The sequence below is a fragment of the Glycine max genome, chromosome 5 (genome assembly GCF_000004515.6).
Source record: "Glycine max cultivar Williams 82 chromosome 5, Glycine_max_v4.0, whole genome shotgun sequence".
NCBI classification, from domain to species: Eukaryota; Viridiplantae; Streptophyta; class Magnoliopsida; order Fabales; family Fabaceae; genus Glycine; species Glycine max.
In genome coordinates, this window is record NC_038241.2 from 27,705,950 (window position 1) to 27,719,506 (window position 13,557).

The 13,557-nt window shown below is 33.7% G+C and overlaps 2 protein-coding genes across 5 annotated transcripts; one reads left to right on the plus strand and one right to left on the minus strand.

Moving 5' to 3' along the window:
* Window positions 1–4,051: 4,051 nt before the first annotated feature.
* LOC100818607 (uncharacterized) lies at window positions 4,052–7,454 on the plus strand. 4 transcript variants are annotated; one of them, XM_014775595.3, is made up of 4 exons: window positions 4,052–4,197; window positions 4,945–5,316; window positions 6,511–6,699; window positions 6,788–7,454. In XM_014775595.3, exons 3-4 carry the CDS (start codon window positions 6,619–6,621, stop codon window positions 7,331–7,333), a joined length of 627 nt encoding a protein of 208 aa, XP_014631081.1. In that variant the 5' UTR covers window positions 4,052–4,197; window positions 4,945–5,316; window positions 6,511–6,618; the 3' UTR covers window positions 7,334–7,454. The 4 variants fall into 4 exon arrangements, with proteins under 4 accessions (XP_014631081.1, XP_014631080.1, XP_014631079.1 ...); XM_014775594.3 differs by having other exon boundaries at window positions 4,083–4,197; window positions 6,507–6,699; XM_014775593.3 differs by lacking the exon at window positions 4,052–4,197 and having other exon boundaries at window positions 4,904–5,316; window positions 6,507–6,699.
* Window positions 7,455–9,188: 1,734 nt separating this feature from the next.
* On the minus strand, window positions 9,189–13,237 carry LOC100819154 (BTB/POZ domain-containing protein SR1IP1). The gene is made up of 5 exons (XM_006579871.4): window positions 12,772–13,237; window positions 12,583–12,652; window positions 11,735–12,337; window positions 10,689–11,231; window positions 9,189–9,918 (listed from the first exon to the last, which is right to left on the minus strand). The coding sequence occupies exons 1-5, from the start codon at window positions 12,789–12,791 to the stop codon at window positions 9,382–9,384; spliced, it is 1,773 nt and encodes a 590-aa protein (XP_006579934.1). The 5' UTR covers window positions 12,792–13,237; the 3' UTR covers window positions 9,189–9,381.
* Between the last annotated feature and the right edge of the window lie 320 nt (window positions 13,238–13,557).

A 13,557-nucleotide genomic window follows, 5' to 3' on the forward strand; every position in this document is an offset into this window, starting at 1 on the left:
TACCTTATATTTAGCAGTTATCAGCGGGCTCGCGTGTATAGTCCGACAGTGATATCAGCATCTCTAACGGTTCCCTAAGATTTCTCAAACTTTTCCTCTGATTGTTTTGCTAGAATTTTCAAGTATTAGAGAGAAGGAGAAGAGATTGGAGCCTCAATTTTATTGTCTCTCTATGGGGACATTTCTCTCTCTACAGACATTATTTCGTAAATCCCAACGGTGGGAGTATGTGGAAATGCATTTCAAAGCTGGTGTCCAAATTTAAGGACTATCCAACGGTTAATGAGTTCGAGATCATAGTTTTACTGGGAGATATTTGGGTGTTTGCGAGAAAAAAAGAGACTTTTGGGACAGGAAAAAAGGAGAACGAATTTGGGAGGAAGAGAGAGTGTAGAAACATATCGTAAATGTAGAAATTGACCTAATATGTCTCTATTTATATCTAGAGTACTCTAAGTCTATTATTTACTCTATTTTTCTTTATTTCATTATTTTATAAAAATGAACTCTATTTTACTCCCTATTAAATGAATAAATAAAACATCCTTTTTATTTTCTAAAAACACATATTTAATTTATTCACCTTAAAACCATTATTTTAATTAGTAAAAATATTTCTCCTTATTTATTTAATTACAAAAGTTCGTTATGTTTCTAAAACTCTATTTATTTTTAAATAAAACCCTTTTTAATTTATTTTATGAAAAACGGGGTGTTACACCCTTCTCCCTTCAAGCATCAAGCCAACCTTATAACTCCTATTTTGTAGCTTCCTTAACACATTAAAACATTCAAGAAGTGAGAAAAATGCTTATCTTTTTTCTTCTTCATCTCTCTGAGATGTCACTCTAATATAATAAAGGGTCTCTTATGGTGTGTTTGATTCTTAATGGTCTCAAATCCATCTTTTTTTTGTTCATGTTGTTGTCTCTAACTTTCTTTTTTCTTGTTAGAGGCAAGGGATCTTAACATGGGATATAATCACTAATTTACCCTTTTATCAACAGTTGGCTTTTGGGTTTTAACTGTATAGAGTCCTCACCCACCAACCTCTTTTTTCTTTCTTAAATGTCCTTATTACTTGACTTGGTAATTGTAAGTGTTAGTGCCTTACTGCTCCTCAAAGATATGGCATTTCATTGCTATCTCAAGTTGTCAATTGTGTTACTTAGGAGTTGATTACCCAACTACCTTGTTATCTGCTTAGTCGTTGATTTTCAAATTTGATTCTTTAAGTTCTTGATGGATGCTTCTCAATTTTTTAAGCTTGATGTGGCTACCTAGATGTCAGGGGTCAATTTTCACATTGGAGGTTGCAACACAAGATGTTCGTTGGTGTTAGAAACAACGAGTGAATCGTTCGAGTTTATTAATCAATTTTACCGGTTAGAGAGTGGGTTAACCATTTTTAACCGGTCCAATTACATAGAAGATCCAAACTATCAGTTGGACCAACCACACTCTAATTTTTTGTCCAACCGATTGGTCCAATCTAGTTTTAATAACATTGATTGAAAATGGTGATTCTACTTATAGTAATGTTGAGGTGATTTAAGATTTTGTTGGAAGAAAAAAAATTATTAACTCTACCAACAATGACATTGAATGGTTGAAGTGACTAAGATCGATGTTGATGTTGAGATCAACTGTGTTACTTAAGAGTTAATTATCCAACTACCTTGTTATTTGCTTAGTCATCAATTTTCTAATTTGATTCTTTAAGTTCTTGATGGATGCTTCACAATTTTTGAAGCTTGATGTGGCTACCTAGATGTAACAGGTCAACTTTCACATTGGAGGTTGCAACACAAGATGTTCGTTGGTGTTAGAAACAACGAGTGAATCGGTCGAATTTATTAATCAATTTTATTGATTTGAGAGTGGGTTATTTTTAACCGGTCCAATTACATAGACGATTCAAACTATCAGTTGGACCAACCACACTCTAATTTTTGGTCCAACCGATTGGTCTGATCTACTTTTAATAACATTGATTGAAAATGGTGATTCTACTTATAATAAATAATGTTGAGGTGATTTAAGATTTTTGTTGGAAGAAAAAAAATCATTAACTCTATTAACAATAACGTTGAATGGTTGAAGTGATTGAGATTGATGTTGGTGTTGAGATCAACATTCTTATAATATATTTATACCATATCCAATATATTGTATTTATTGATCGATATTAATTTATTTTAATATATATTGGTAATATTAGTAATAGCAATAGTATTAATTTATTAAAACTAATGATTTATATAATATATAAAAAATTATTTATTTAATAATAATAAATATATGTATAATTTTTTTTATCTCTACGTAAGTTATTATAATTTTTGTCTTGTTAAGAAAACTAGTTAAAGAAAAAAAGAGAAAATATTTAGTGTGAAAATCATAAAAAAAAAAACAAATAAAAAAATCATGAATAACTTAAATTTCTGTCTTTCAATAAAAATATTTTTACTTTAAATTTTTCTTTAGCTACTGTCGTAAAAATACTTTTATCATTTTTCTTATAATTTTCATTAATATACCAAGAGAGCCTATTAGCAGTTAAGTGTTGTTAAAATGTAGGCTGTGGGGTTTGATCCGCACCTTCTACGTGCTGTTCTCCTATATTTCCTGATGTTGCTAGAAATGGCACGAGGGAAACTTGGTTCTACTTTCAAATAAAACAACTAACATTCCTCTTATATACTAATTATACATATACTTGCACAGATTATTTTGGATATTCGTGTTTCAAGAATACGTGTTATATATTATGGGATTTAATTCTATAGAATAAAATGTATAAATTTTTATAATTTTTTATATCTGTCTTTAATTCTTATTAATATATAAAAAAAAAAGAATACTTGTTATATTTTATTAATTTTCATTTTGAATTCTTCACAGATATCACAATTAAGAAAACTCGTTAGTATTTTTATATTTCTATAGACTCTTATTTGAGTTATTGGACAACTAATAATTTCTCGGTTCTATTTTTATTGAAACATATCTATTTCTTACCAAACCATTGTCTTTACTATTAACTATATTTTCAATGTTATAGTTGAAGTGATAATTATTTAACAAGGATTTTATTCTTTTACAGTGATGAAATGAACAGAACAAGAAAGTGAGAATATATTTACAGTTGATTTAAATTAATTAAAACACTTCACAAACTTAACTAAATCAACCGTGACACCTTCATTTTCTTATTTAATCAAATGCGTCAAATCATAGGGAATCTCTGGATCTATGAGCACCTAAGAATTTCCCTCCCTTAGTTTGTTATTTTCTCTAAATGATTATATAATACGTATGATTTTCTCCTTAGTTTAACAAAGTTTATATAAGTATTATTATCTCTCACGGTTTCCCATTTTCTAATATTTTTTTCCTGGGCTCGTTGCTGTCGTTGAATATCCAATTCAAATGGGACCAAACAATAACGCAAGACCGTATATAGGTCAGCCTTTTCTGCATACTCAAAGGACCCACCACCCCATAAGAATGCACCTTCTAGCCCCGGCAACGCGTGCTTCCACTCCACGTCCATTTCCATGTCCTCTTTTTTTTATTATTTTTCTTCTATTCTATACTGTATATATTATATATTTTTTTAGCTAGAGGGATCTAGGATTTTTTATTTACCACTCCAGTTGCATATTATATTATTAATAATATATATAACCTATAATATTGATGCGATGATATAAGGTCTCACGGTATTTCACATGTGAGAAAATAATATATTGGGAGAAAGATAATCACATATTAAAATCGAGATTAGTCACTAATATAGTGACACACGTTCGTCTCCGAGCATAAAAAAATGTTAATAATCATGCACATACATTTCTAAGAGAGAAGAAGCTTAGCCTCACAAGCATGTGTGTGGTCATCTTGATAAGGACGAGGGTACTACACAATACACATGGATATAATTCTAATCCAATACGTATTATTATGCTTCTTATGTTATTATATGGATTAGCGTACATATATACCCGTAACGTATGCACATCCGTTTGTAAATTAAAATGCATAAAGGGAGCACAACCATGCATTAATATTATTACACTAACATATATCACACCCACATGGCCAGTTAACATCTATAATCATTGCCACGGGTCTTCCCTGCTGAAAAACCCATCAAATAGCATATTGCACCACCTATTTTTTGGCATAGTACAGGTACGAAACATCCATCATAATTGATGATTCACTGTTTGCTCCATCAATGCCATAGAACCGAACAAAAGAATTAAGGAAGGGATAAACCCATGATTTTGTGTCCCCTTTTTTTTTAATGTGTGAAAACTGAAACACCTATGGTTGGATTTGAGATCCTGAGGCCAGTTTCTAGCCTGGACAACTACGAGATATACCCACTTATCGTACGGTCAGGATCCAACGGTCGGCGGCAGAGAAGATGCCACCTTAAGCTCCCTCACATTATAGGCACGCTTACTAGTTAACCTGTGGATCAACTAACATGAAATTGTTTCAATTTAATTAAAAGTCTCAAGTTCATGTTTTAGATGTGCTACCTTAAATACTCAAAATAGGAGTTTTGTCATCTATTATGATCCTATCAAGTTGGAACAATATTTCGTTCAATGAAAAATACATGTAGTGTAGAAAAGAAAAGAAAAACATTATAGGCACGCTTCAATTATAGAATAATAACATAATATAATGGGTGCAATTTGAGACCAACTATTTTATGATGTAGAAATTTTAGGTGCATGTGATTCACCCTCAGCAGGCTATGTATGCTATGTTGTTCTGTTGATGATTTGTCTTGAGCAAACCAAGTCCTTGTGATCCTCAACAATTATATTAATTTTTAAAATAGTGCTATTAATACCTGTATTTGTTTATCTGTTCTCCTTTCCTTACTCCGAATTTAATATATCTGCATTGCTGGACCTGTCTCAGGCATCTCGTCCACAAAACTTGAATCACATTGGTCAAGGCACTGGGATTTGTTTGGCATGCCTCTAACCTAATGCAATACACCTTGGTTTCCGTGTCCTTAAGAGAAAGAATCTTAAATTCCACAACAGTTCTGTTATATCTGTAGTAGTCTTCTATTTAATCCCCAACAGTATATACTGACGACCCTGATGGGGAATGTGAGAGCATATTAGCAGAGTCTTTCATCAAATTAAACAAGGTTGTCGCTTAAGTTGTGTTGAAAGGAAAAAGAGTTTCTTTTCTTGCCTTTCCTTCTGAGATCTCCTTTTGTTCTCTTGTCTTCTTGTTCAGAAGAAAATTGTGTGGTGTGCTCACCTAATTGAATTGTGACAGGTTAGAACCTATATTCTATTTCTCATAATTTTTTGCATGCTTTGGATTAATTCAGTGTTTTCCTATCTCTTAATTAACTTATGTTTGGTTCTAGGAATGATCTCAAAAACGAAATCCACTTGATGTTCTTGATAAGCATTTTTTTTTTTTGTTAAATTACTAGTTGATTTTTGAAACTGATACACACACATGACACACCCCTTCTTCCCTTTTAGCCAGCAAATTTTGTTTCATATTCTATGTCATTGTTGTGTTTTTTTGGAGGGTGGGGCAGGGTTAGCATAACTTTAGTGAGGGTGCTACAAAGTTTCTCTATTGAGAATTGACGGTGATATGTTTATATGTGTTTGGAATTTATATCATGTCATTGTTGTGATACTTTGGTGTTAAGTTGCTATATTAGATAATAGAGTGAGAATAAAACAAACAAATATAGAATCCTCAAGAAATTGTTCTGAAAGGTAAGAGTGTTTGCTATCTTATGCATGAGGATATGCTTTGCTTTGGCATCATGCCGGGCCTATGTTGAGAAACATAGTACATTCTAAAAGATTACACAAAAACTTAGCCTAAATCATTCACCCTTTTAAATCTCTAGAGTAATAGAGATGGATGTCTGCAGATAGTGTAACAAAGGAAGAAAAAAAAAATTATGCTACAGATTCCGTGAATGAGAGAGAAACTGATAAAGGAAAGTGCAAGGGTTAAAAAAACAAGTTGATGGGGGCTTTTCCTTATGGCCCTAACTATAATGATATTGCGTCTCCAAGCATTCTTTTTTAAACTTGGTATATGAAAAGAAGAGAAAAAATGTTTCCTTGGTCGTGCATTTAAATATTGCAATAATTGAACGGATAGCATGAATAATGACATCATGCGTGTGTATGTATGAGAAGTTATAATTATGATAGGAAAATTCAACTGCTAAAGGTGTCGGGAGATATTTTTTCTTTTTTTACTGGGGTTCAGTCGAATGTGGTCCAAAGTTTTTAAAGGAGAGGAAGCAAAGGAACAGACTAATTATACTAAAAGGAAGTTGATGCCATCATTTTGTATTAGTGTCTCAATGTCATTGTAACCATGCTTTCATTGAACCACCTTATTTTCTATATAAAAGCTTTTCAGTTTTCAATTTTTCATCCTATCCTGTCTGAATTTTCTCTCTTAATATATATAACTTACATATGAAGGTAGAGTGATATCATGAAGAAGCAAGTCTGAGTACAAGTTTCATAAAAAGAGGAGTTACCTTTGTATCACTAGTTCAAAGTTCACCTTCTCAGAAGCTACATAGATACACTGATGGAGAAGCTTGTAAGGTCCTGTGACAAAGAATATATGAGGATGGCCATGTTAAAACACGAAGAAACTTTCAAAGAGCAGGTACTTCTTCTCTTTCTATATTCCTTCAGAATATTCTTCCTCAATCAGGATTACTAGAGCCTGAAATTCATGAGAATGTTTTTCACAGGTATATGAGCTTCATCGTTTGTACCAAATTCAGAAGATACTGATGCAAAACATGGATGCCAGAAGAGGAATTGAAGTGACCAAAGAAGAATGGTACTTCAAGAATGCGATCGGTTTAACTTGCAAAGGGGCACAAGAAAAGCCTCAAATGAAAATCGACCTCGAAAGGCCTGCAGAGGAGCACATTGCAGAATCAGAAGATGGGGTGCTAGAGGTCATAGATGAGACTGAGATTGAGCTGACATTAGCCCCCTCAAGTTACAACCGTAGGAAGAAAGTCGAGACACCGCTAACTTCAGATTCAGGACACAGCTTGTCTTCTTCTTCTAGTGGATCCAGCCATGTAAACAAGACAAGATGTCATGGCACTCACACAACAAGAGAAAACTCAAGTGGAAGCATAATTCGCCTCGTCGAGGTGCCGGGTTCTACCCCAGCATACCAAAGTGGAATTAGAAACAGTTTTGATATTGAAGAACAATTAAGACAAGAGAGATTAAAACAGTCACCTTGGCTTTTCCAAGTGTTGAATCTGAACATGACTTGAAAGAAAAAAGAAAAAATCTTATGGCCAATGTGATATATTCTAAGTTTCTGTTTTATGAGTTAAGACTAACTTTGTGGATGATGTTTGTGTTGAATGTTCAGCCAAATTATTGAGTGTGATAGGATTTGATATGTCTATCATGAGATCAGTTTTTTCCCCAGGCACACAAACCCGTCACTATTCACAATACACATGCCACTGATATTTCTTTGGTCCTGCAGTTTCTCACATTCCTTGCCACTAAAAACCATACAATCATCCTTTCAGACATTGCCAAGGACAACTATGTAGAGTTTATTAAAATCAACAGTTTATCACTTTCTCTGAATGGCTATGAGATATTTCATTTTAACAGGATTCCCACCATCCAATTCAGCCTTTTAACAAAGAAACATTAGATACCAATTTTTCCATAAAATGACAAAAAAAAACTGCCTATCCTAATTCCCAACAGAAAGTGAATCGTTTCTCCAAATAAATCGCGATCTTGAAGGAGAGTGTGTGGATGGTTCTTTCATTCTTTGCATCTGGCATAAATTTTGGGTATGAGAGATCAATGCAAACAGCCAAAATCATTTGATAATATTGTTATTTTACTAACCTAAACACATTAAGTAGGTTAACAATTTTTTTATTCTCTTTCCGCTGTGATTTATTTTCCACCTATCATTCACATAGTAACCAACAAGAAGTTGGAGATCTAGTTCCTGTCTGCCATCAGATAGACATCAGATTGTCCAGCTAATATTTAAACATCCTTTTAACATAGTTTAGGTTAGGTCTGTCCCAAAACATGTATAACTTATAACTACATTTAATGCCTTTAGAATGTGCATGAATCAAACCTAAACCATGATCTATTTTTCTTGTTAGATGATTAGGCTCAGATATCACCACGGACACTGCTAGGCTGTCACATGAACCACATTACCTTTTCCAAAAGCCTTTTTTATCTCCAAAGGACTCAATAATTCAAAGACAGACCCCACTAACTGCTGTTACCAGATGTTGTATTCTTCCAGGGATCTTATGGTCGTTGGAAAGATGTAGCGTCTGTGTCGCTGTACTGTTACAAGTTGACCCGCCTAATTTTCATGGACACATTCATAAATCTAATAAAATTGTACTTTCCTTGTATTCACTCTAATAACCCTTTTTTCATATTTTTATTTTTTATTTTCTTCCTGGTATGTTGAAATTGTAAGCAAAAAACGGGTTACTTGTCTTTCCCTCATGTGTTAATGATAGGGACCTTACCAAAATTTAACTTTTATGCATGTGGAGATATTAAAACTTACAATTTTCTCGTATATCTGACAACTATAGAGACTAAGTAAATAGTTTAACATTAAAAATCTAAGAGATACAAGTGACCCCAAGTTTATGAGGCCAAAAATTATAGAACTCATAGAACAAGATACGACTTCCTTAAAAATATCTCACTATATTGATATGAAAAAGATGCAGAACATGTACATGATGCACTTATTTGTACTAACTATTAAGCACTAACAACAAGCAGCTAATCATAATAAACAGAATGATTAACTAAATTAATTAACTCTAACAGAATTTTACTCAATATTAACATTTAACTTTATAAATATTTGAATAGTCAGCAAGAAGCTATGTAGTTTTAAATACGACAGAACAAAATGAAATTCCACTACTTGGTCAAATTACGCTTTCATTTGTTGTTTGAAAGAACGCATATGCTGTCATGTAAGATTTTATACTGATTTATATTTTATGCACATGATTGATAAGAACAGCAACGATTTTTCCAATGACAACCTATGATAAATTATTAATTCTATTTTTCTTGTAATTATAGAGCATCTATGTCGCCTTAGGATGCAATGCAATCAGAAGTTCTGTATTACTTTTGGTTTTAACCAACCTTTACAAATTACATATTGAAGTTATTATTGGACTTAAGCATAATGAAAATATAATCTACACAAGTATCACAGTGAAGTAAAACTAATCCTGTTTACAAGCCTCGGAAAACACAAAGATGGAACTTGTACCCTGCAAACATAATGGTCTTAGGATATGGAATGGCGTCGATTCTTATCGGGTTTTACGTGACCTTTGAGAAGAGTTGTGGCAGCATTGCCACGTGAAAAAGGAGAAAGACGACCAAGCTTTTTGGACACAGAGTTTATGAATGATTTTCTAGGCAGAGGAGGCTTATCAGCGGAGGGCGAAGCAAATATCACAGGACTACTTGATGCTGATCTAATGGAAGTTCTCTCAATCTCTTTTAGTTTCATTTTCAATTTCACTATCTCTAGTTTCAGGTCTTCGTTTTCTCTTCGCAAGATGGAGAGCTCGTTGGACACCAGATTAAGCTCGTTGGGAGATGAATTTACCTTGTCGCGGAAGTTAGGAGAATCCCAGCCTGCATTGCCATCCATGGAATCGCGAAGACGTTGCTGTTCGTAGTAGAGAACTTGAACAACCATTTGAACTGGAAGCCTGTCATTTTGAGCAGCATGTGCACACGCCTCTCGTGATAACTTCTGGCAGTCCATCACGCTGCACACTTTCTTTTTCTCCATGTCGCTTAGAACAGGATGAGCCTGAGAGTTTTCAATTTCTACTTTATCAGCAGTATCCGTTTTAAACTCGCGTGTAATTACATAAGACGAATATTAGAGTTAAATCCTTGAATTCAATGACAATACTATTGTAAGTTCAATGTGGCAAATAAGAGATTGTTTAAGCTTTATCCCAAATGAGGTTAAACAGCCTATTGTAGACAATTGATAGAATTAATTATGTACTTTAAGATGATTGGTACAATTTTCTCGATTAACTAATTATCTACCTTGGGGTTGTTTAATCCAGTTTTTACTTGGGTTAAGTTAGATAACCCTGGCAAATCAACTGAGATGAAATCAAAATCTAAAGCTAATTCAAATGTGGTGAAGCCTGAGTGTATGTGCATTGTAGAAGACAGAAATCTAACGTTGTTTTGCAAAATACTAAAACGTGGTTGTAGTTCCTGTTCCAATAGAAAAGAAATCACCTTTCTCAGTTTTTGATCCCCTCCATGTTCCTCCAATTAAAAAACATGTCATTACCAAAATAACCTTCTAATTAGAGAAACAGAAAAAGGGACATGAAAGAGAGACAGGTGATCTGCGTACAACATAAAAGTTGGATTTGTCTCCCTTAAAATGAGAAAGGATAAAGTAATAATCGTAAATGTTGATGAAAAAATCAATAACTGATATTTTAACACATATGAACATAATATCAATGGTTGAGTTGGATTTAATAAAAATTATATCAATTGGAGGAAATAAGTTTCTATTAGCACTAGTGAGTGATAGTTTTAGAACCTCACCTTAAGATAGATGTCTATGGCTCTATACATCCCATCTTCTGTTGGTCTTGATTGTTCAGGAATTAGTTCAGCGACAGTGATGAATTTTGAAACAGCTAAATTTCTGTCTGTGGCTATCTCAGCAAGGTAGTTCTCCATCAACTTTCCAACCCTATAAACATCACTTTGGGGAGGAGAAAAACATTCATCATCTGCATTATATGGTGAACGATCTTCCTTTTCAGATTGTAGGAAATTCATCATGATTCGCTGCACCGTATCTACATCAAACAATGTGTCCCCAGTGAAAGAATAAGAAGGAATTAGAAGATCATCTAAAACAGCTTGTCCTAACTGCAGGGCCATCCTCTTTTCCAAATCAAGTCTGCAAGCAACCGTTGTCTCAAGATATATTGCTGCCCTTAGCAACATAGAAAGAAAGCTCACTGACATTGCATTCTTCTCCCTTGGCAGAAGGCTCACTAGTGTCTCTAAAACAACCCTCTTTTCATGCTCTTCTTGTGCTTCAACTTCAATCTTCTTCCTACCCTTTCCAAATATCTCCTACTCCACCAAAAGAATGTTTCATGATTCACTGTGTATTTTGATTAACTGTGGTAATTAATCATTATTATTGGTTAAAATTAATTATAGACATTATGTTTTAGCTTTAGATATATTATGTTATATAAAAAGTAATTTTAAGATAATTAATTATGTTTAAACTCTTTGAAGTACTAATATAATTTTCATATGTTGGCAGTGCAAAATAATTTACAACGTCAATTAATTAAAATTCATCTAAAGTTAAAATTTTAAATTAATTATTATAAAATTTAATAAACTTATCATACTATACATGATAATTTGGTAGTATAAAAAGTCTTTGCAGTAAGAATATTTAGAAAAGATACACAACTATTTATAAAAGTTGATTTTGTATTTGAAACAATTATTTGTTAAAGGTAATCACAAGAGTGAATCTTTTCAATGCACAAAGTCAATAATACATCAAACCATGTCTATTTGTATGTTTAAATCTTTTGGGTAAGGGGTCTTAGTCTTACCAAACCTCGCAGAGATTTCTGTGCATAGAGCATAATGATGGGGCCAAGAGCAAACTGTTTAAACCCTCTGGCCATCATTGCAATCAGAACTCTTTGAAAGATGTCAATTCTGAGAACTGTGAGATCCTCAGCCCACCAATGAACCACTGGCCTTTGGTGAGAAGCCATGCCATCAGTACCAATAATGTCACCTCTCATAGGTGAACAGAATTGAGTCTCCTTGGAGGCTATGAATGCAATAGCATCTATGCATCTACTCACCAGTTTTGCCTTCTCTGCAATCGGAAGGAAGCGTTCCGACATGTGTAAGATTGACACAGCCCCTGAAATAGTCTTGAGTGCCACTTCATTCAAGTAAGAATCAGCCCTTCCCACCAAATTTCCAACTGAGTAATCCTCTGTCATGTCAAGATACTCTGCCACGCAACGAAGCGTAGCAATGTTTTCGACGCTTATTTCGAAGTTTATCCCGTAGCAGAATTTTGTTGCCAGTTCAAATGCTTCTGCTCCACCAGGGACATCATAGAGTTCAATGAATGAAACATCATCACTTGATTCTGATACCAGTTTCCCTATGTATCCACTCTTGGAAACTAATGGAAACTGCAAATTGAATTACAAGATATGAAGAACAAATTCAATGATGATTGAAGCCCAAATTAACAATTATTAATCTAAGTGTTATGTTTGTAGATAAAAAAAGAATAGAATTGGCTGGAAAATATTAAGCAAGTAACAGTTGCTTGACAATTGCCAAGAAATAGAAATCGTTACTCTCCATTTAATGATCCTAAGATTAATAATTTAATATATGCTGCAAAGGGTTCGTGTTTGAATTGGTTCAGTACCTTATGTAACGAAAAGGAAACTTCGCCAACTTGAACGGTGACATCACTTAGAATCTCATGAGAGTAAGCCCTGCAATCAAATAGTTCAAGTCACGAGTTTTCAATATTTTTCTTTAGAAAATGTGCGTTACATAAGAAAGTTGGGAGCGTTTGTTATAAAGAAGGAGTTTTAGAAGATGAGAAACATACCATTCACTTGCTCTCTTCATGGCACTAGAAATAATAAGCTCCTAATCCTTTCGGAGACAAATCACTAGCAGCTGTCGTAGATTATTTCTCTTGTCACCACCGACCATGTCAGAGACAGAATTCTAGGTGGTTATAGTTTCTTTACCGTACGGTTGACGATGAAGCACAAAGAAAGGTATAGCACAAATATTAAGACAGTTAAAAGCTCTTTATATATTATATAAAGGGTAAGGGATCAAAGTGCTTAATTTATATTATATCCCTTTGAAATATTATTCGAATGAGAAGCTCCATGGATAATAATGAGGGGAGTTAGGACCTGAAGGTCATGAAACAAATGATTAACATTTTATGAAATCCCAAAGTAGGGTCTTGTTGCATGCAATAAAGTTAACTCAACTGAGGGCACGGCGAGTAATGTGTATTAGTGTTACTTTGGACGTTATGAGTGGGAAGAGGGGCAAAAAAATAAGCGTGGAGATGTGTTTTTGTGGTGTGTGGTGTGTCCTTTAAGAGAGTGTAAAGGATGAGATAGTTGCATGTTGGTTGGCGTCTACCAGGGTCTGGTCTGCACTTTTTCTCCACATGGAAAGTCTCAACTCAAGCCACAACAAGGCTGTTTCATGAACACTTTCCTATCATGGCAAACGTACGTTTGAATCGAAGTTACAAATGTTATTTGAGTTTTAATGCAAATCTAATAAATAAAAGTAAAATAAAAATAAAAACAAGAGTCTTTTTCCTTTGATAAAAATATTTTTATCTCAAAAATACTTTTTTTACCTT